The sequence below is a fragment of the Curcuma longa genome, chromosome 11, assembly GCF_044706935.1.
Source record: "Curcuma longa cultivar G26 ecotype Majalengka, Jawa Barat chromosome 11, ITB_CL_G26_1.1, whole genome shotgun sequence".
Lineage (NCBI taxonomy): Eukaryota > Viridiplantae > Streptophyta > Magnoliopsida > Zingiberales > Zingiberaceae > Curcuma > Curcuma longa.
The window spans coordinates 20,127,987-20,150,399 of NC_133871.1; the positions used below are offsets into that span (position 1 = coordinate 20,127,987).

At 39.5% G+C, this 22,413-nt stretch overlaps 3 protein-coding genes, 1 long non-coding RNA gene and 1 pseudogene across 4 annotated transcripts in view; 3 read left to right on the forward strand and 2 right to left on the reverse strand.

Moving 5' to 3' along the window:
- Positions 1 to 22,413, reverse strand: part of LOC141840832 (uncharacterized) — a 44,547-nt gene that overhangs the window by 5,733 nt on the left and 16,401 nt on the right. The window lies entirely within an intron of this gene.
- Positions 1,708 to 3,499, forward strand: LOC141837304 (LEAF RUST 10 DISEASE-RESISTANCE LOCUS RECEPTOR-LIKE PROTEIN KINASE-like 2.7). Its single transcript, XM_074724732.1, has 3 exons — positions 1,708 to 2,465; positions 2,548 to 2,726; positions 2,811 to 3,499. The coding sequence occupies exons 1-3, from the start codon at positions 1,717 to 1,719 to the stop codon at positions 3,497 to 3,499; spliced, it is 1,617 nt and encodes a 538-aa protein (XP_074580833.1). The 5' UTR covers positions 1,708 to 1,716.
- LOC141837305 (zinc finger CCCH domain-containing protein 22-like) lies at positions 3,555 to 6,500 on the reverse strand (annotated as a pseudogene).
- Positions 8,864 to 16,556, forward strand: LOC141838367 (LEAF RUST 10 DISEASE-RESISTANCE LOCUS RECEPTOR-LIKE PROTEIN KINASE-like 2.5). The gene is made up of 4 exons (XM_074725816.1): positions 8,864 to 8,874; positions 14,225 to 15,007; positions 15,090 to 15,268; positions 15,353 to 16,556. The coding sequence occupies exons 2-4, from the start codon at positions 14,238 to 14,240 to the stop codon at positions 16,516 to 16,518; spliced, it is 2,115 nt and encodes a 704-aa protein (XP_074581917.1). The 5' UTR covers positions 8,864 to 8,874; positions 14,225 to 14,237; the 3' UTR covers positions 16,519 to 16,556.
- LOC141837650 (uncharacterized) lies at positions 20,491 to 21,514 on the forward strand. Its single transcript, XR_012602557.1, has 4 exons — positions 20,491 to 20,624; positions 20,775 to 20,910; positions 21,045 to 21,131; positions 21,207 to 21,514. It is a non-coding gene; the product is annotated as an uncharacterized LOC141837650 (long non-coding RNA).

Genomic DNA, 22,413 nt, shown 5'->3' on the forward strand with positions numbered 1-22,413 from the left:
GTGTTGGAGCGTGTGGAGTAGCCATATGACACAATATCAAAATGGTACAGTTTCGGCCTTAGACTGAAACTTCGGACAAACTAATATTTTACTTTGAGAGTATGAAATGTTTTTTTTTAAAAATTTTTTGACTTGAGCATATGACTTCCAACAAAATCCCCCCATGTAACAATGATCTCACCACTATTCCCATTCATGAAAGCTAAGAGAAATATACATTTGCAGTTATTTTATTATCCATTTAGGAGCCCTTCAATCCTACAGATATGATGATCTAAAAGCTAAAAATTCTTAGTCCACTAAGCCACCATTGTCACTTTAGGCTGGTGATTTGCCCAAGATGAATAGTTTCTCTATGTTCATCAACCATATATCACTTCTACAATTTATTCTTTTAATTTCAATGATTTCTGTTCAACTTCTCCAATTCCATAGGTGAGAGAGTTAATGCATTAACCTACCAATATATATAAATAGAGATCAACAAGAGGCATTTAAATTTTCAACTTTTAAAACGAACATAAGTTAAGACCATGAATATGTATTTAAAGGTTTGATATTTTGGGCCAGCAAAAAAAAGTCAAGAACTCATTTGAAAGCTCAAGAACCGAAAAGAGGTGCTTAAAGATTGCACCAATGTCATTTATTTAGACAAAATCAGAAATTGTTCGATCATTTTCAGAGTTTATATATGTCAATTTAATGACCATTTTGATAATTTATTTTTTGCAACTCCAAGTCAAGTCGTTGCAACTTGGTTCAATTATTTGTGTAGATTCTAAAATATTATTAGATTTTTGCAATAATATTTTAAAATCACATTGTTTTCTAAACATTGGATACAAGTTCTTAGCAAGTACAAAAAAATTATTTTTAGTTTTTTATTCAAATTTAATTTTTTAGAGTTTTTATTATTTTTTTAATACATTTTGTTCCAAAATAACTAATGTTTTGAAAGAAATTTTCCACTTTTTTTGTGTGCTTTCAAAATTTATTATAAAATTTTATGATCTCGTGATAGTTGTTTTATTCATTAAAGGATTTTCATCTATTTTAAAATTTTCAAAACAAAATGTTTTAAAATCAATTTTGGAAAATTTTTAACTTACTGTTTTTAATTTTGGATTTATGTAAATTTATTTTTGGTGGATTTTCTGATCTTTATATGTTTTTTAATTTAAAAATATTTTTATGAATTTCCTTGTGTTTTTGAAAAAATGAAGCTTTTTCATTTTTTTAAAATTACATTTGAGAGTTTTCTAAACATTTTTTATTTATTTTTTATTGTTGATGATTTGATTTGGAATCGCTCATGAAAATTGAATGATTCAGCATGTTTTCTTCCAAATGATGTAGTATATACTTTTCCGTGTAGGGTAGGTTAGTCGATTGCACTAGATGATTTAGATGGACAAGTGGAATAATAGATTGACCGAATTATATTAATGGATAAATAAATAAGTTGATGTCGTCATAGAATTAAACAAATCGATCGAGATGATCGAGTTAATCAGATTAAATGAATAAACTGAGGCAATTTGTGATCAAGAGCTGCTAAATAGTCCAAGCTTTTATTCATTGTCAATTGTTTTCAAGCTTCCTAAGTCCACGAGCCAAGATCAGAAAACTTGCTAGGTAATTACTAGTTGACTTAATTTCACGGATAAGAATACATGTGATCGAGCACCAACGCAATTATAGAGAGGGAGAGAGATCATGGAAAGATCTACAACTACAATGGCATTCTTCTTCACTTCTCTTCTCTTATTCTTCTTCCTCACCACTCTTACAACTGGAGTGCTCGGCAGATCTCAAAATAAAAGCTGCGCTTCCTCCTCTTGCGGTGTCCTCGACGATATCCACTACCCGTTCCGCCTACAAGGCGACCCGTGGTGGTGCGGTAAGCCAGAGTTTGAGCTCATCTGCGAATCAGGAAAAGATGCAGTCTTGCATAACTTGTCATCTACAGACAAGTACCTGGTCACACAGATATCATATAAAGAATCGAGCTTCAGGCTCGTCTATGCCGGTTATGCCACAGCTGGTTCTAATAAATGCGTTCTTCCCAGTGCACCCTTCCCCCTGAATTCACTTTTCAGCAGAAAAATGTTCCTTTGGTTCAAGGGATATAGTTCGCTTAAACTTACAAATGCAGAATGGCTTAGACTTATAAATATGTTTGGAAGATGGGCTAGTTTTATGAGCTGCAAACAGGAAATTCATAGCGATCTTTACAAGCCCATCCATTGTCTTACTGGCGAGAATAACTCGGCCACATATGTAATCGTCGGCCGCGATGCATATGCAATACGCAACCTGAAGAACTCATGTAGATTCGTTAACTTATTTCCAGTTGACCCAGATTACAGAGACATGGATGTATTTGAACTCCTGGCGAAAGGAGTCTTGGTTCGATGGGATTTCACACCCTTTAACATTTTCGAGCAATGTTGGAAACACAGTTGGTAGGAACGGAAAATAACGTTTAATTAACTTTATTATATATGTATTTCACACTTTTCTTACAAAATTCAATTGCTGGTGCAGGTCATATGTATATGATTCCTCCCTCAACGTGAATTCCATGATAGCTTATTCCCTCGTCGCCGAATTACGTCTTTTATTTTGCGTTTACGGGGAGGAGAGCGATCGCAATCATAATCACGTTATCTTCGGTTTCACAGTGGTCTTAGTCCTTGCACTAGATATAGCTCTTTGTCTGCTAGGTATGGTATGCTTTTACTTCATTGATTTTCCATTCCAATTGCATAACTACTAGTTTATTGTTCGCCATTCGCCTGTTACCACAGTTGGCAGATTTGTGATTGCACCTCTAGTAATTTATGCATTCCTCGCGTACAATTATTGGAAGACAAGAAAGCCCATCGACTCAGTCGAAAAGTTTCTGCAAATCCAGCAAAGTCTAACTCCTACACGCTACGCCTACAGCGACATCATAGCCATGACGAGTCACTTCAGAGAAAAACTAGGCCAAGGCGGCTTTGGTTCTGTGTTCAAAGGATACATTCTTGGTAAATTCCCTGTCGCGGTCAAGATGCTTGTCGGCAGCTCCAAGTTCCACGGCGAAGACTTCATCAGCGAGGTCTCCACGATTGGCAGGATTCACCACATCAACGTTGTGCGTTTGGTTGGGTTTTGCTCCGAGGGATCAAAGAGAGCACTCATCTACGAGTACATGCCCAATGGCTCGCTGGACAAGTACATTTTCTCTGCAGACAGGAGAAACACGTTCACTGTGGAGAAGCTCCATGAGGTGGCCCTGGGCATCGCTAGAGGCATCGACTACCTCCATCAAGGCTGCGACATGCAAATTTTGCACTTCGACATCAAGCCCCACAACATCCTCCTGGATCGCAACTTCATTCCCAAGATTTCAGACTTTGGGCTCGCAAAATTGTACCCAAAGGATAAGAACTTAATATCCATGAGCGTGACCAGAGGCACGCATCCCCATAGCTCCATGATCTGGAGAACCTAGCAATTGCATAGCGGATTCAAACTTTAGTATCTATGGCAAAGTACAAGAAGGATGTCTACAGACTTCGGATATGCATGGCCAATACACAAGATTTGTAGGAGGGCATCTCAAAGGTTGATGAGGGTGGCACGGCAAGCGGGAAGTCTTTGCCGCTGTTATCGGCTTGAGTTGCCGCAGCATGTGAGAAAGCATCGACCTCCAGTGCGATTGACGACTTGGTGGGCGAAGCGAAGGGACTATCGGGCAAGTTGTGCTCGGCAGCACTGCGTCCATGTTTTGCAGACAAACAAACAAATGGGATCAAAATTCGTTCTTGATGAACACAGTTGAAAAAACTGATGGCTGTATGTATACCTTTCATGGGAATCACTATCTTGATTGGGATTAGCCTCATCGACAGATTCCTTCTTGTTGCTAGAATTGACCGCCTTTGAGAAGCCATTAGAAGTGTTTGTGTTCTGCTCTGCACCTAAAATGCAAGAGGTAATAGTACTTCATCATCTGAAGAAGTAACAAAAGTAATGTGTGATAGTTCACTTGCAAAGCTCACCTGCAATTGGAGAGTGTTCTTGGCTACTGCTGCTGCTACCTTTGCTACTCGAATCAGTTGTAGGTATAGTTATAAATGGGGCTGATATGGTAGGAGGGTTGATGGAGGCTGGAGCGGCCGAGGAGGAGAGACTACGATTCTTGAGGTCAAGGAGCTGGAGATTCATCAGTCTTCTTGCTTGCAGCTCAATGGCCCGCTGCAGCTCCAAAGCTTGCTGTTGCTCCTCGAGCTTCCTTCGCAGCAGCTCCTGGCTGCTATTGTTGTACAACATCCTCGCTCCTGCCATTGCATCGAGATCAAGCGTCAACTGATTGCAACAAGGAACAAAGCAGAACCAACAGTCTGAAGCCTAACCCAGCGGTTGAAGGTCATAAGGATCTCCTCTAGATTCCAGACCAGTGGGAGTTGTGCAGCCAGAAAATTCCCCCTTTCATTCTGTTGCTGCTTCCTGGACGAAGTATTAGATCATCAGAACGCAACATTCTTGAAACACGGAAACAATGTGTAGTTAGGGAGAGGGAGGAAGAGTGCCTGCACTTGTCAAGGACTTTGCCTTTCTCCTTGTAAGGCTTGACAAGAACTCGAGCATCGCAGACAAAATGAGGATTTCCTTTTGCCAAGATAACCTTCACTGTTTCGGGGTAGATGAAGGTTACAAAACCAAACATTCTCTTTTGCTGATATGGGATCCTCACATCCTGTACTGGCCCGTAGATGCTTTGGAATTTCAACAACATAAATTGCAACAGATTAGGGTCATAGAAATCCTGGCACTCGGCAACAAATCAATCTGCATTTATAGATTTGATAAGGAGAAACCTGAAGTAGTTGGAGACATCTTCTTCAGTAAAAGTGCTGTCTGCGGGGAACGTTAAATAGATCTGTCTCGAGCCTGGATTGATCATCCCTGCAATATCGCTTCTTTCCATCCTTGATCGCAGCAGAGCTGCGGCGGCCGCCGCCCTGTTGAAAGCCACGATGTATATATACCATTTCTTTTTCAAATTGCACAAAACTGGCGGAAAGTTGCTACCTTTGGTTGTCATTTTGCTGCTGGAGCAAGAAGTCGAGAGATTTGCTCGTCGACGACGGTGAAGATGGCAGCGAACCCAACGGCGAGTACGGGAAGGCGGACGCTGTGAGCTGCGATGCGCGGCCAATCCTCTGGCTCATCGACCGCAGCAGCAGCACCTGGCGCTGATGCTCCGCTGCGGCGATGGTCTCATCGCCGTGGAGGAATCGGCACTCGGGGCCGTCTTTGCAGTAACCTTTCGCAAAGTAGAGGCAGGGCTTCCAACCGAACCCGCCGGCCACGGCATCAGAACGGAGAAGGAGGTCGGCGGCGGACCAGCTACGACGATGGTGGTTCCCGTTGGTCCCCCATCCGAACCTGTAAGGAAACAGCGAACTGTCGCTCCCGCTGCTAGGGCTACGGCCTAACACGTCGGGGTAGAAGAGATCGTCTCCGACGCCGCTAGGGCTGCGGCATAAAACATCGGGATAAAAGAGATCGCCTCCATCGCCAGTAGATTTGGGGCCAATAGGGAGGGGATGTTCGGGATTAGGACAGGCGGCAGCGTCGCTGAGGAAGGAGAGCTGATCCTGAAGCTGGAACTCTTCCACGAGCGGCTTACCGGCGCCGTTGGGACTGAGGATCTCTTCGGTGCCCTGCAGCTCATCCAGGCCTCTGCCTGAGCCTAAGAATCCGGACGGCGAAGCGAACGAGGTTGGCGAAGAGACGCCGCCGAGGGAGGAGAAGCGGGAGGAGGAGTTCTGGCGCGCGAGGAGGCTAAAAGGGGACGGCGTTGGAGGAGCAGAGGCTGCAAGCGGCGAGCCAGGGAGGCCGAGGTCATTGCGGGCCTTGAGGACGACGGACTGAAGGAGGACATCGGGACCGAAGGCGAGGCGGATCATCTCCTTGTCACCTTGCTCCTGGATCAAGATGTAGCCCATGATCTTGGCCGCGTTCTCCGCATCCAAGCTCTGTATCCTCGCCAACACCACCCGCGTCGCCTCGTACACGTCCATCGAACCGCCCGCTCACCTTCAAAACCTCTCGCTCGTCTCAGAACAGCAAAGGAAGCAGTAAAAGCGCAGGCTTTACGAAAAACACAGAGAGAAAGAGAAAGAGAGAGAGAGAGAGGAAAAGCTCACCAGAACTTCAACAAGTTCAAGGACGAGGAACTCAGTTGACCACTAACGGAGCAAAACTCTCCGGCAGGGACGCAACCGTCGCCTGCTGCTCCTCCCGGCGCAGGCAAGTCTTAGCGTTGATTCCCCTGCTGCAGTGACGCCTCTGTCCTCTGCTTTTAACTTCAAAATTTCAATTTTTTTTTACTCCTGGGGAAAAGAGCATATAAATTGATACAGCGCTGGATCTGGATCTGCTCAAATAGAGCAGCACGTTCCTTCCTCTCAAGCCTCTACCACCTGAACCCTCTCAATCTCGCCTTTATTTTTCCCCCACACACACACACCAAAAAAAAAAAAAAAAAACAGAGAGAGATTAAATCTCAGTGCTGCTAAATTCCCTGTTCCCCAAGCCCATCATTTTGGCTTCTGGCCTCCACCATCGCTCGCTTTATTGCCGCTTTTATGGTGCTCAACACAAATCCATCATCATCATCTTAATTATTACCACTGCATGAGACGCAATCTGACTGTCTCAGCCGGGCATAAACACAACGCAGCAGCTAAAATCTATGCTGTTGTGAGTCAACATTGCCTTGATTTGTACATCATGCATGCCCCTCATCTCATGCGACCCAAGCCCATGCAGAGGCCAGCCAGCGCTGCTGTTTGTGTTGTTCTTTGTATAACGTCGGACAACTTTTCTGTGCAAAAAGATGCAAAGCGCCGTGCGACTTTGTGGTGGTGAGGTTTGTTTGGGCGTGCAGCTGCAGCAGCAGCTTTTTTTTTTTCTTTTTTTTTTAACTGGGGCTTTAGAGGGGAGGCGTGAAGGGCGCTTTGGTCTGAGTTACTACCAGCCATGCACAGTGCTGTACATGTGGGCGATACGTGCTACTGCTGCTGCTGCTGCGGTTTTGTTTGGAGCTTTGCTTATCGCTTTACTTCGTCGATTTTGTGCTTTGCTAGCTGCATATGATGACGAGCGCTCTGCGAAGGCTTCACATGGCGAGTTCTGTGAGTGGTGGCCTGTGACGACCACCACATCGTGTCGTTGTCTAATTATTAAGCAGAAACGAAAACTTTTTTTCTTTTATCAAATCATTAAAGGGTACTCTTTGTTTTTTAATATTAAAAAGATCGTTATATATATATATATATTTGATATACTGGATGACGGATTCATGAGCGTCTGTGAGCGACATCGTCGTTGCTGTCGGCCTCGCCGCACCTTCCGACTACTGTCGATCGTCGGATCAGGTGCGATCGACATGCTGCTCGTCGGAGCTTCGTCCAACGTCAGATTCCGACAAGATAGTGACCAGAATCCGACGTAATTTGATCGGAAACAGCCAAATCACGCGGTCGGCAATGGCACGGCCATTGCCGACCGCGATCGGGCCGGATTCCGATTAAATCGCGGTCGAAGACCGGTCGAGGAAGGATCGGCGTCGCACATCGGTCCTTCCTCAACCGGTCTCCGATCGCGATTTGGCTGGAATCCGACCCGATCACGGTCGACAATGCGCGCGTGCTCGATTGCTATCGAAATTTGATCGGAGTCCGGGTCTTAACCGGCCAGAAGGTGGTGCCTGCCAGTCGACCGCCGGATTCCGATCAGACCGGGGCCGGCGGGCGACTGCCGGCGACGTGTCGAGTAGGAACGGGACGGTCGATCAGGCGGAACACTATGTATTCCCATATTTGGACGGTCCGAAATCTGACGCCCAATCGCGTGATGGACGATGGATCGCGTGTCGCTCACGGACACGCACGAACCCGTCACGCACGCATATATATATATATATATATATATATATATATATATATATATATATATATATATATATATAGAAATGATCTTCTAAGCGCCTCCTTCGTGCGCGCTCGTGAGTTCCTTCTGATCCATCGTCCATCACAGATCGTGCGCAGATCTGATCGTCCAAATGCGGAGTGTTCCACCCGCGACTCACCGCTGCTACCACCGCACCGTCCGGCCACCGCCGGACCGGGTGCGATCGACGTGCCGCTCGCTGACGCGTCGGTCGGCATTGGATTCCGACCGAATTGTAGTCGGAATCCGATGCAATTTGGTCGGAAACGCGGCCGGCATAAAATACTAATAAAGAGTTGATAAATAAAAGTCTAATAAGAAATTAACAAATCTTAGTAAATCAAGACTGATTAAATGTTAAATAAGTAAATGAAGTTCTGATTGATCAAGTTTAATTGGATGTTAAATAAATGAAAATATCAAGAAGTGGTCTCTAGACAAGTGGAAGTTTTATCGGTGAAGATTGACCTAAGACTAAATTAGTGAAAGTTTTGGTAGGTCAAGATTGAACTGACGTTGATCATGTGGAAGTCTTGGTGAGTCAAACTTAATTGACCCTGTTCAATAATGAAATCATAGTACGTCAAAATTGACCTATACTAGATAGACAAGGATAACTCGAAACTTCTAGAAGTAAGACCTCTTGACAAGACAAAAAAAAACCCGAGGCATGGGTCTCTGGCAAGGAAACCTAAGTGAGACAAGTATCTATAAGTGATCTAGAGATTTGGTTTTGGGTAGACTTGACTTAGGTGAGAACTTGATTTTAGATGTGCTTGAAGTCAAGGTTTTAATCGACTAAAAAATTTTTTCAATCAATTGATGATTGAGTTAATTAGATAGTCAACTCAAACTGAATTGTCAGCAAGTAAACTACTTCTATTCATGGATAGTCGATTAGGCAGTTGACTAATAAGAAAGATAATCAACTGCTGAAACTGTAAGAATTTAGGAATACAAATAAAAACAAAAACATCTTTACAAATAAGATCTTGTTTTAGATAATTTCTTGTTGATTAGAATAACCTCTTATTAGTATGGAAATATAGCAGCACTTTATCCTCAAACCCCTAAAAATTGATTTCATCTTCTTCAAGCAAAATTCTACTTATTTAGTTAATATTAAAGTTGATTTTCGCCTATCAATCAATTGATTTGGTCAACGACTAAATAATGACTTCTGAACCTTCTAAAATTTGTCTGATTTTGTTGATTTTCAAATATTAGTTAACTGATTTGTCAATCAATCGAAACGATTTATTTCTATATACTTCTAAAATAGCACCAGTCAATTGATTACCTTAATCAGTCGACTGATTACCCTGATTAGTTGATTCGATTTGCTTGTGTTCGATTCTGATCCAAATCAATCGACTATTAATACACATAATCAGTTAAATCAATTTGAGTAAAAAGATACATATCTGAACGAGCTTCGTTTCACACTAAAGATCGTTCCATTCTGATATCAGAGTCAAAATTTATGACATTCAAAAGTTTGTTTCACTACAAGAAACTATAAAAATAGCGACGAAATATTAGCGACGAATTTTATTTTCGTTGCTAATGGAAATATTTGCGACGAAAAAAATTTTCGTCGCTAAAACAACCATTTTACGACGAAAATACTATTTCGTCCCTAAATATTAGCGACGAAAGTTGTCAATTCGTCGCTAAATTATTTTTTTGAGGCGAAAATTGATTTTCGTCGTTAACATTTATCGGCGAAAAGAATAAAAACTGTGGTTAGCCCATTTTTTTGCGACGAAAATGGTGTTTCCGTCGCTAAACGTTAATATTAGCGACGAAAATCTACTTTCGCCGCTAACCTTCGCCTAAAGCCCTAACCTCGATCCCATCCCGCGACACTTCTCGGCGCGCACTCCCCGATCCCATCCCGCGACCCTTTCCTTCTCGGCGCGCACTCCTCCGACTTCTCCGACCCCTCCGCCGTCCGCCGCCTCCGCCATCCGCCGCCTGCTCTATTACACACGCCGCCGGCTCCGCCATCCGCCGCCTCCGACTAAAGCCCTAATCCGATTTCTTCCCCATCGCCGCGCAACCATCTTCCTCAACGCGATATCGCGGCTGGAGCGGAGCTGAAGGCGAGCTGGAACTGAGGAAGCTTTGGTAGGTGGATTTAAGGTTGATTTTCAGTCGATTGGAGTCATGTTGATTGAGGGTTTCGGTGGGATCCGGAAACGTTTGTGTTCGGCCGATCTGACCTATTTTGTAAACTACTTATTTTGTCTAGTTGCTCTGCGGAAATGCTATGTTGCTGATTTCTTGAACTGATTCGGAAGGCTTCAACCTGATTTGAAGTTTTTTCAGAAGGGATTCAACCTGATTTGAGGTGAATTTTTTTCTATAATCTGATTTGGTTGCAGAAATTGGTTAGAATCTGATTTGGTTGCATAAATTGGTTAGGATGTGTTGTATAAATTGGTTAGGATGTGTTGGTTGCATAAAAAGTAGAAATTGAACATGTAGTCACAAGTTTCGTAAGCTTTATGTGCATCCTACCAAGTCTTGCACAACATCATGAAACATTAGTTAGGCATCCAAATAAAACTCATAAACCCCTTTAGATGTAGCAAAAAAAAAAAAATCAAGTTAGGCAATGCTAACTTATTTATGGATGAAACTTCGATACTTATAGAAATGATTGATTATGTTTGAAAATGTTCATAACATATTTATATGATGAGACTGCGTGATGAATATGTTCAGACACAAGAAACTTCAGGAAATGACATCGATGCAGTACAAATTGCGGATACAGTTTGTGATAAAGTCCTGGTACACGCTCTGGCTATATTAGAGGACTTGGAAGTGGGCCAAAGCCAGTTAGGTCCACTTCTTCAGATGCCACCTCCTCATCTAGAAGCACTAATGCAGCATTGCGTGAAAGACTTGAAGACACAGAAGCAGAGTTAGCGACCACCCGACTTCAGTTAGCAAGCACCTAGGATCAGTTGCAAGCAATAAAATTCAGACAAGATATATTTGAACAAATTCTTAATCGGTTGGCACCTGGAGCGCTACAATCTTTGATCCATGATTCTTCTTCAGCTCCACCTCCCCCTCCACCTTAGGTTGTGATGGTACGTTAAATCTAGTCTAATTAGCCAATTTTTATAACCATGGAGATTACAGAATCATTATAACTAGAATTTATTTAGATACAGTTAACATCTTCTCTAGATACTCCTGATTCTGAAAGTGCCTTCTCTATGCAAAGAACAATACCTGCACCTGATTTAACATAGGATCATTAGAATGTTAAAAAAAATACTAAAGGCAGCATGCCAGGTTTGCATTTCGTAAATAAATATGTAGTTACCTTCAGGATGTGGCTCTGTCATATGTACTTCTTTGCTGCTTGATGAAAGGAAATATAAATAAAAACAGCTGCAAGAAAATAGATGGAATTATGAATTAGAAAATACAAATGAATCATCCTTCTAACCTTAGCATGGTCTAGTCCTTCATTAGAAAATTCTGATATTGTTTGTTTAATAGATGATTTATTATCATACCAAACTGCATCTAGCTTCTCTGTATCAGATTTCTGCCATTTCTCTGTATCAGATTTTTGTTAATTAATCTGCCATTTCTTTTTATCATCTTTCTGCCATTTCTCTTTATCATACCAAACTAGTCCTTCTAGTTTTAGTTTATGTTAATTAAAGATCAACTCTCTGTATCATATTTCTACCATTTCAGAGTTTCACTTCAGAGACATGTATGCTATGCGTGGGAAGCAAGTCTTGGATACAAAGCTCAACGTTTATGATGACTAGACTGCATTGGATCAACTTATAATTGATGAGATGTAATATCAACAACTTCTGACTTGTGTTTATTTATATTTTGTATATCAAACTTCTGTTTGGATCAAAAACTAATGTACTGGATGTGAATGTTTTCTGATTATGTTAACTGCATGTGATGTGATAAAATGTGTTATTTTGTGATGATTGTGAATTCTGTGATGATTTGTGAATTCTGTGATGTTATCTGCTGTTAACTGTGAATTCTGTGATGTTAACTGTGAATGTTAACTGTTTGTGAATTCTGTGTTCTGTTGTATCTGTGTTCTGTTGTGAATTCTGTAATAATCTGGAAATTCGGGTTACAGGTGCACGAAGATTAGCGACGAAAAGGGGATGATTCGTCACTAACAATATGGTTAGCGACGAATTCACCATAATTCGTCGCTAACTTAGCATTTTGGGTTTATTTAGCGACAAAATACAGCTTTATTCGTGGCTAAGTTACGATTTCCATATGTTCGTGATGAATTAATATTTAATCGTCGCTAATCTTAACGACGAATACGTTCTATTACGTCGCTAAAGTTAGCGACAATTTATAATATTTCGTCGCTAATATTAGCGACGATATTTTTTGATTAGCAACGATTATTATTTCGCCGCTAATATTAGCGACGAATTTGTTAAAATTCGTCGCTAACTATCTTTTGCGACACCCCTATAGCGACGATACTAGCGACGAAAAATTATCGTCGCAAAATTAGGTTAGCGACGAAATATTTAGATTAGCGACGAATTTATTTTGTCGCTAAATTACTAAATTGTTGTAGTGTCTTAAAGCTCGTAGTATTTAATGTGAAGCTCACCCTCTTGATAAATGAGTGTCCAGACCAGTTGGTACCCAACTTCAATGTTTTAATGTGAAGCCATTCATGAATGTTTACCAGTTGGTACTCATGCTCTTAGTAAATGTTCTAATAGCAGCCTCCGAACTCATGCATCTCTATTTCACAATGAGTTCTGTGAATTATTTGATAATCACCAAGCCAATGCATCCTCATCTTCATTCTTATCATACTAAAGTAATATAATCTTTAAAAACTTTGAGAGTATGGAATGAGTTTTTTATTTTTCTAGTCTCTAGTTGTTTTGTATTGTATACCTTCGACTTCCAACAACAATCTGGGACTTCCCCACCATGTAACAATGATCTCACCACTATTCCCATTCATGAAAGCTAAGAGAAATATGCATTTGCAGTTATTTTATTAGCCATTTAGGAGCCCTTCAATCCTACAGATATGATGATCTAATAGCTAGAAATTCTTAGTCCACTAAGCCACCATTGTCACTTTAGGCTGGTGATTTGCCCAAGATGAATAATTCCTCTATGTTCATCAACCATATATCACTTCTACAATTTATTCTTTTAATTTCAATGATTTCTGTTCAACTTCTCCAATTCCATAGGTGAGAGAGTTAATGCATTAACCAACCAATATATATAAATAGAGATCAACAAGCGGCATTTAAATTTTCAACTTTTAAAACGAACATAAGTTAAGACCATGAATATGTATTTAAAGGTTTGATATTTTGGGCCAGCAAAAAAAGAAGTCAAGAACTCATTTGAAAGCTCAAGAACCGAAAAGAGGTGCTTAAAGATTGCACCAATGTAATTTATTTAGACAAAATCAGAAATTGTTCGATCATTTTCAGAGTTTATATATGTCAATTTAATGACTATTTTGATAATTTATTTTTTGCAACTCCAAGTCAAGTCCTTGCAACTTGGTTCAATTATTTGTGTAGATTCTAAAATATTATTAGATTTTTGCAATAATATTTTAAAATCACATTGTTTTCTAAACATTGGATACAAGTTCTTAGCAAGTACAAAAAAATTATTTTTAGTTTTTTTATTCAAATTTATTTTTTTAGAGTTTTTTTTATTTTTTTAATACATTTTGTTCCAAAATAACTAATGTTTTGAAAGAAATTTTCCACTTTTTTGTGTGCTTTCAAAATTTATTATAAAATTTTATAATCTCGTGATAGTTGTTTTATGATTGAAGGATGTTCATCTATTTTAAAATTTTCAAAACAAAATGTTTTGAAATCAATTTTGGAATTTTAAACTTAGTAGTGTTTTTAATTTTGGATTTTGTAAATTTATTTTTGGTGGGGTTTCTGATCTTTATATGTTTTTTAAAAATATTTTTATGAATTTATTTATCTACGAACCAAATTCATTATCAATGTTTGCTAACTTTCTAAGTCAACGAGTCAAGATTATAAGACTTGCTCAGTAAGTACCAGTTGACTTTGACGGATAAGAATCCATGTGAGCCCCGCGTTTCCAGATCAAATGTGGAACAAAGTGCCGCCCTTTTAATTTAAAGCATCGATACCAATCGAGCACCAACACAATTATACAGAGGGAGAGAGATCATGGAAAGATCTACAACTACACTGACATTCTTCTTCACTTCTCTTCTCCTCTTATTCTTCATCACCAGTACTCTTACAAGTGGAGTGCTCGGCAGATCTCAAAATAAAAGCTGCGCTTCCTCCTCTTGCGGTGTCCTCGACGATATCCACTACCCGTTCCGCCTACAAGGCGACCCGTGGTGGTGCGGTAAGCCAGAGTTTGAGCTCATCTGCGAATCAGGAAAAGATGCAGTCTTGCATAACTTGTCATCTACAGACAAGTACCTGGTCACCCAGATATCATATAATGAATCGAGCTTCAGGCTCGTCTATGCCGGTTATGCCACAGCTGGTTCTAATAAATGCGTTCTTCCCAGTGCACCCTTCCCCCTAAATTCACTTTTCAGCAGCAAAATGCCCCTTTGGTTGTTCGGGGAAGATAGTGGGTTCATGGGATATAGTTCACGTACACGTACATATGCAGAATGGCTTAGACTTAATCTGTCTGGAAGATGGGCTAGTTTTATGAGCTGCAAACAGGAAATTCATAGCGATCTTTACAAGCCCATCCATTGTCTTACTGGCGAGAATAACTCGGCTAAATATGCAATCGTCAGCGATGATGCATATGCAATACGCAACCTCAAGAACTCATGTAGATTCGTTAACTTATTTCCAGTTGACCCAGATTACAGAGACATGGATGTATTTGAACTCCTGGCGAAAGGAGTCTTGGTTCAATGGGATTTCACACCCTTTAACATTTTCGAGCAATGTTGGAAAGAAAGTTGGTAGGAACGGAAAATAACGTTTAATTAACTTTATTATATATGTATTTCACTCTTTTCTTACAAAATTCAATTGCTGGTGCAGGTCATCTGTATATGATTCCTCCATCAACGTGAATTTCAGGATAGCTTATTCCCTCTTCGCCGAATTAAATCTTTTATTTTGCGTTTACTGGGAGGAGAGCGCTCGCAATCATAATCACGTTATCTTCGGTTTCACAGTGGTCTTAGTCCTTGCACTAGATATAGCTCTTTGTCTGCTAGGTATGGTAAGCTTTTACTTCATTGATTTTCCATTCCAATTGCATAACTACTAGTTTCTTGTTCGCTATTCGCTTGTTACTACAGTCGGCAGATTTGTGATTGCACCTCTAGTAATTTATGCATTCCTCGCGTACAATTATTGGAAGACAAGAAAGCCCATCGACTCAGTCGAAAAGTTTCTGCAAATCCAGCAAAGTCTAACTCCTACACGCTACGCCTACAGCGACATCGTAGCCATGACGAGTCACTTCAGAGAAAAACTAGGCCAAGGCGGCTTTGGTTCCGTGTTCAAAGGATACATTCTTGGTAAATTCCCTGTCGCGGTCAAGATGCTTGTCGGCAGCTCCAAGTTCCACGGAGAAGACTTCATCAGCGAGGTCTCCACGATTGGCAGGATTCACCACATCAACGTTGTGCGTTTGGTTGGGTTTTGCTCCGAGGGATCAAAGAGAGCACTCATCTACGAGTACATGCCCAATGGCTCGCTGGACAAGTACATCTTCTCTGCCGACAGGAGAAACACGTTCACTGTGGAGAAGCTCCATGAGGTGGCCCTGGGCATCGCTAGAGGCATCGACTACCTCCATCAAGGCTGCGACATGCAAATTTTGCACTTCGACATCAAGCCCCACAACATCCTCCTGGATCGCAACTTCATTCCTAAGATTTCAGACTTTGGGCTCGCAAAATTGTACCCAAAGGATAAGAACTTAATATCCATGAGCGTGACTAGAGGCACGATAGGATACATAGCACCCGAGCTGATATCGAGAAACTTTGGGATCATATCAGACAAGTCGGATGTCTACAGCTTCGGAATGCTGCTAATGGAGATGGCCGGCGGGAGACATAATGCAGATGTGCGAGCTGAGAACACCAGTCAGGTTTATTATCCTTCTTGGATCTACGACAAGCTTGTTCAACAGCAGGCAACCCAGAGCATCCATGAGATTGATGAGATTGTAATTAGTGAAATGGAGAGAAAGTTGTGCACGGTGGGACTTTGGTGCATCCAAATAAAGTCAACTAGCCGGCCATCCATGAGCCGTGTGGTGGAGATGCTTGAAGGAGACGTGAATGAGCTACAGATGCCACCCAAGCCTTTCTTTTCCTCACAGGAGCCAAATCTGAGAGAATTAGAATTCTCCTCTTCTGGAGAAGAAGAACTACATGATCAGCAGCATACTTTACGTTCCAACTATTCCGGATTGGCTTCATCTTCTATACAACTATCTGTCATCTCAGAGTAATATTCTTAAACTTAATAGGTGTGTATAGTTCGTTCACCTATTACTAGAATTTTAGCCATCATCAAGGTTGGAAAGTAGCTATGTTAAGTATATATTCCGTTTAATTCTGATACTGTGTAGGACTAAAAGGTGAAGTGTATTGTATAATCACCGCCCTCATTAAATTTTTACGATATTGCTAGCATTTACACAATAAATATATTATGCTTGACTTATAAATCAATTTCATTGATGCACAATTGCTAAAATTATCATCTATATTGTTATTTTAAATAAATCAATTGCATTGTCTTAAAAAAAAAAATCTATCACATACTTTAGTTTATCACCAACATAAATTTATAAAAAAAAACATATTAACTAATTATGTGTTTGCAAAGACAGGGATGGATCCTCTTTACGACACACTCATTCTCCGTGATGCCACCATTTGCGACACACTCATTCTCTATGAACCATTTGCTCTTAAAGCTCGTCGTATTTAATGTGAAGCTCACCCTCTTGATAAAGGAGTGTCCAGACCAGTTGGTACTCAATTACTTCAATGTTTTAATGTGAAGGCATTCATGAATGTTTTCCAGTTGGTACTCATGCTCTTAGTAAATGTTCTAATATAGCAGCCTCCGCGAACTCATGCATCTTTATTTCACAATGAGTTCTACTGTGAATAATTTGATAATCACCAAGCCAATGCATACTCATCTTCATTCTTATCATACTAAAGTAATATAATCTTTAAAAGCTTTATTCATGCATAATTTCAGTTTTGAATAAAACTGAAATTACTAACAAGTAATTTCAGTTTTATTCATGCATTATTCCATACTCTCAAAGCTTTAAAAACTTTGAGAGTATGGAATGAGTTTTTTATTTTTCTAGTCTCTAGTTGTTTTGTATCGTATACCTTCGACTTTCAACAACAATCTGGGGACTTCCCCACGTTGTAATTAACAATGATCTCACCACTATTCCCATTCATGAAAGCTAAGAGAAATATGCATTTGCAGTTATTTTATTAGCCATTTAGGAGCCCTTCAATCCTACAGATATGATGATCCACTACAAGAAAATCGGTCTTTAACAACACTCAAAAGACATCGGTTTTATGTCAAAACCGATGTCTTTTACTTTTTAACAACGGTTTTAACAAAAACCGATGTCTTTGAGACATCGGTTAGAGCCTACGACAACGATTTTTGGAGGCTACAACAACGGTTTTAAAAACCGATGTCTATGTGCGCTTTCAACAACGGTTTTTGAAGACTACGACAACGGTTTAAAAACCGTTGTCTATTTGCGCTTTCAACAACGGTTTTGGAAGCTATAACAACATTTTAAAACCGATGTCTATTTGCGCTTTCAACAACGGTTTTGGAAGCTATAACAACAATTTAAAACCGTTGTATATTTTCGTTGTCTTTGAGAGGTTGATTGGAGACTACGACAACAGTTTTTGGAGGATACAACAACGGTTTTAAACCGTTGTCTATGTGCGCTTTTAACAACGGTTTTTGAAGACTACGACAACGGTTTTAAAAACCGATGTCTATGTGCGCTTTCAACAACGGTTTTTGAAGACTACGACAACGGTTTAAAAACCGTTGTCTATTTGCGCTTTCAACAACGGTTTTGGAAGCTATAACAACATTTTAAAACCGATGTCTATTTGCGCTTTCAACAACGGTTTTGGAAGCTATAACAACAATTTAAAACCGTTGTATATTTTCGTTGTCTTTGAGAGGTTGATTGGAGACTACGACAACAGTTTTTGGAGGATACAACAACGGTTTTAAACCGTTGTCTATGTGCGCTTTTAACAACGGTTTTTGAAGACTACGACAACGGTTTGAAAACCGTTGTCGATTTGTGATTTCAACAACGGTTTTTGAAGTTATAACAACAATTTAAAACCGGTGTCTATTTGCGCTTTCAACAACGGTTTTTAAAGCTATAATAACAATTTAAAACCGTTCCCCCTCAACTCCACAGAAGACCTTCGTCTCCACTTCCTCCCCTTCTCAATCGACAGACACCGCCGCTTCGCTTCCTCCGGACCATCGTCTCCACACCCAACCATCGGCTCCACTTCCTCCGCAAGCAACCTTCGGCTCCACTTCTACACCTTCGGCTCCACTTCCTCCCCTTCTCAATCGACGGTCGGGACATCTCCGCCGCTTCGCTTCCTCCGGACCATCGTCTCCACTTCCTCCGCAACCTTCGGCTCCACTTCAATCGACGGTCGGGCCTTGCTATTTAAAGACACCTTAAAGTAGAGGTACTTTGTTGATTCTGTGTCTTACTTTCCTGCAATACTGCAAAATCATGACCAGAGCTGTTAAGAAGTAGCATATACATATATTTATATATTAAAAATTAAAATTTACATATATATATATATATATAATTTATATTACAACTCGAAAATATTTTTTAAAAAATATTTGGAATGATACATTTTTAAAAATAAAAAAATCTGAATTTTTAATTACTTTTTAGAATTATATTTCAAAATTTTAAATATTTTAAAAATTTTTAAAAATATTTAGAAAATTTGATCGATTAGAATTTAAATAAATTATTGATACAAATTTAAAAAATTTAAATAAAATATTTTTTATTTTTTACTTTAACTTATTTATATTTTTATTTAATATAAAAAATAATAAGAAGAATAAATTTATGTATTATAATTATATTTAGTATATAAAATCCCTAATCGGGATTAGGGTTCTTCGTACGCCCATTCATCACCGCCGCCTCCACCCTCCGCCCTCCGCCCTCCGCCCTCCGCCCGAATCTCGATTGTGTTGCTTCGAGGTAAGTTTTACGACTACTCAATTTGATTCCTTCTGTTCTCGCGTGCTATCGGCACCGGTCTTCGTACGCCCATTCGATTTTCTCAACGAAGTCACCGCCGCCTCCGCCCTCCACCCTCCGCCCTCCGCCCGAAGCTCGATTGTGTTGCTTCGAGGTAAGTTTTACGACTACTCGATTTGATTCCTTCAACCGGTGCCGGCCCGTTCCCGTGCCGGAACAATCCATACCTCTTGTTTCGGGCGGCATGGGTCAGCACTTGTAATTGTGGTTTGTAGCACCTTTTTTTACATTTATTGCCTATCATTTTCTTGTTATCAGGCTTTTAGCAACAGATGGCTACTTGGTAGCAGGCTACAAGCCAACATTACTTTTTGAACCTTTATTTCTCTTGTCTGCTATGCCATATTTCTTATTTAGAACTTTTGCAGCATTTTTCTATTGTTTACAGTTATAATTCCCCGTAATCAGTACCATCTAGTTTTTTGCTTACATTATTTCTAATCATACTTTGTTTTGTATATTTTGATTGAGATAGACTTATATTTTGTGCACTCCCATTCATATTGCAAATTAACAAATGTATTTCTGATAAAGGTTCCTATACTCCATATGGACTTTCTTTCAGGTTTGCAAACTGTGAGATGGAGTATATGCTCAGTCTCCAAATATTAAGGAGATACAGGTACTTCACTTTTACTGCAAGCATTGTCTTGGCATTTCCAATTTTGTTCTACCTTAAAGCAATCTTTTCTGATAGAGATTGTTTAGTGAGAGCAAAATCTGGTATTAGGAATCTAAAAGTTATAGTGAAGCTTAACATAATGCATGGCAATCTTTGGTGGATGTACATCTCGATGATCATTCTCAAATCGATTTTGTAGACTCTACGTAGGCAATACAAATTTGAATATATTTGCTAATCCTGGTCTGAATTGGTCCCATAAACCCAAATGTGTGGAAGGTTGAATTTATTGTGATTAGTTGCTACCATTTACACCATGAAGTTGAGCATACTATGTATTGGTCGATCTCCAGTACCTGTATATATTATATACTTGATCATCAACATTGCTTGAATGTGTAAAATTTAGATTTTGATATTGCTTTTTGGATTGCTAATCTTCTTCTCCTGGCTGTGGCATTACTTTGTGCCTATGAGTTCTGCGCTGTCTATGTAACTGCTGGTGTGAGTGCCTCTGAGCAATATTCACCGTCTGGATTCTTCTTTGGTGTTTCTGTAATTGCACTAGCCATCAATATTCTTTTCATTTGCAGAATTGTCTTTAATGGTAATATTTGCTGCTTCCCTTCTATTTTGGTCTTGGTTATCCTGAATAATATTAACTTTATTTTTCTATATTTATATAATTGCTTTATGTGCTGTAAGCCTGTGATCACAATTGATCTCATGCATTCTAACAAATACTTCTTCTGTTAAGGAAATGGATTTGATGTTGATGAATATGTACGGAGATCATACAAATTTGCATATTCTGATTGTGTTGAAGTTGGAGCTGTTGCTTGCTTAACTGAACCACCAGATCCAAATGAGTTGTACATGCGTAAATCTAGCAGGCAAGTTTTGTTTGCTTTTTGATGAAATTCATTTGTTAGCATATATATGACCTCAATATTGTTATTTCTTAATTCTGTTGGATATGTTCCTTGATTTTCACATTCTATTCTTTCCATTGAATGTTTTTGTGCAGGGCTTTACACCTAGGACTTCTGTATCTTGGTTCAGTTGTATGAATACATGGATAGATCTGTGATAAAACTCAGCAAGCATAGTCCAAGTGAACATTTTAAGTATTTTTATTGATATTTTACATAATTTACTGACTTTCCTGTTCATTATTTCTTGGTTGTAGGTACACTTTAATGATATGGTACCAGTGAATAATCTTAGTTTCGTTTCTTTGAAGCTAGGCTACTTCGAAAGAGCAAGAATGAAGTTGTGCCAGAGAACAAGGATGATGGTGATTCAGATGAGGACAAAGAGGATGATGATGAACAAGATGGCGAAGACCAGGAAGAGGACGATGCGGCTGAAGGTGATCCTTCTGGGGATGAAAACGCTGAGGGAATGTGTAATATATTGTAAGAAGAATATTTGTGTTAGTTACTTTTGGTTATTTGTAAATATTGAGGTGATTAAATATATCGGTGCTTTGCTATTTGTGATTTGTTGGGTGAATTTATAATATTATGATAATTTTGTACTCTTGCTCGATTATAATTTACAAACAACATAAAAAAAAGTGTTATTACAACAGTTTTAGATTCAATGACATCGGTTTGGAAGCGTTGTCGTTAAGTGATATTACATCGGTTTTACACCGTTGCAAAACCGATGTCGTTGAATGATATTACATCGGTCGAAAATCGTTGTTAAAATTGATGTTAAACATATATTACATCGGTTTTACACCGTTGCAAAACCGATGTCGTTGAATGATATTACATCGGTCATAAACCGTTGTTAAAATTGATGTTAAACATATATTACATCGGTTTTACACCGTTGCCAGTTCCGATGTCGTTGTGATACATATATTACATCGGTTGTACACCGTTGCGAAACCGATGTCGTTGAGTGATATTACATCGGTTTTACATCGGTTACAAACCGATGTCGTTGAGTTGTATTACATCGGTTACAAACCGATGTCTAAAATGTCAGACCTTTTACAACGCCTTCATAGACATCAGTCGATTTTCTCATAGACATCGGTTTTCCACCGATGTCTATGACTGTTTTTGTTGTAGTGTTTTCATTTTTTTTAATTTCATTTGAGAGTTTTCTATACATTTTATTTATTTATTTATATTGTTGATGATTTGATTGGAATCGCTCATGAAAATGATACAGCATGTTTTCTTTCAAATGGTGTAGTATATACTTTTCCGTGTAGGGTAGGTTAGTATTGATTTAGATGGTGAAGTGGAATAGACTGATCGAATTATATTAATGGGTAAATAAATAAATAGATGTCATAGAATTAAATAAATCAGATTACATGAATAAACTGAGGCAATTTGTGATCAAGAGCTGCTAAATAGCCCAAGCTTTTATTC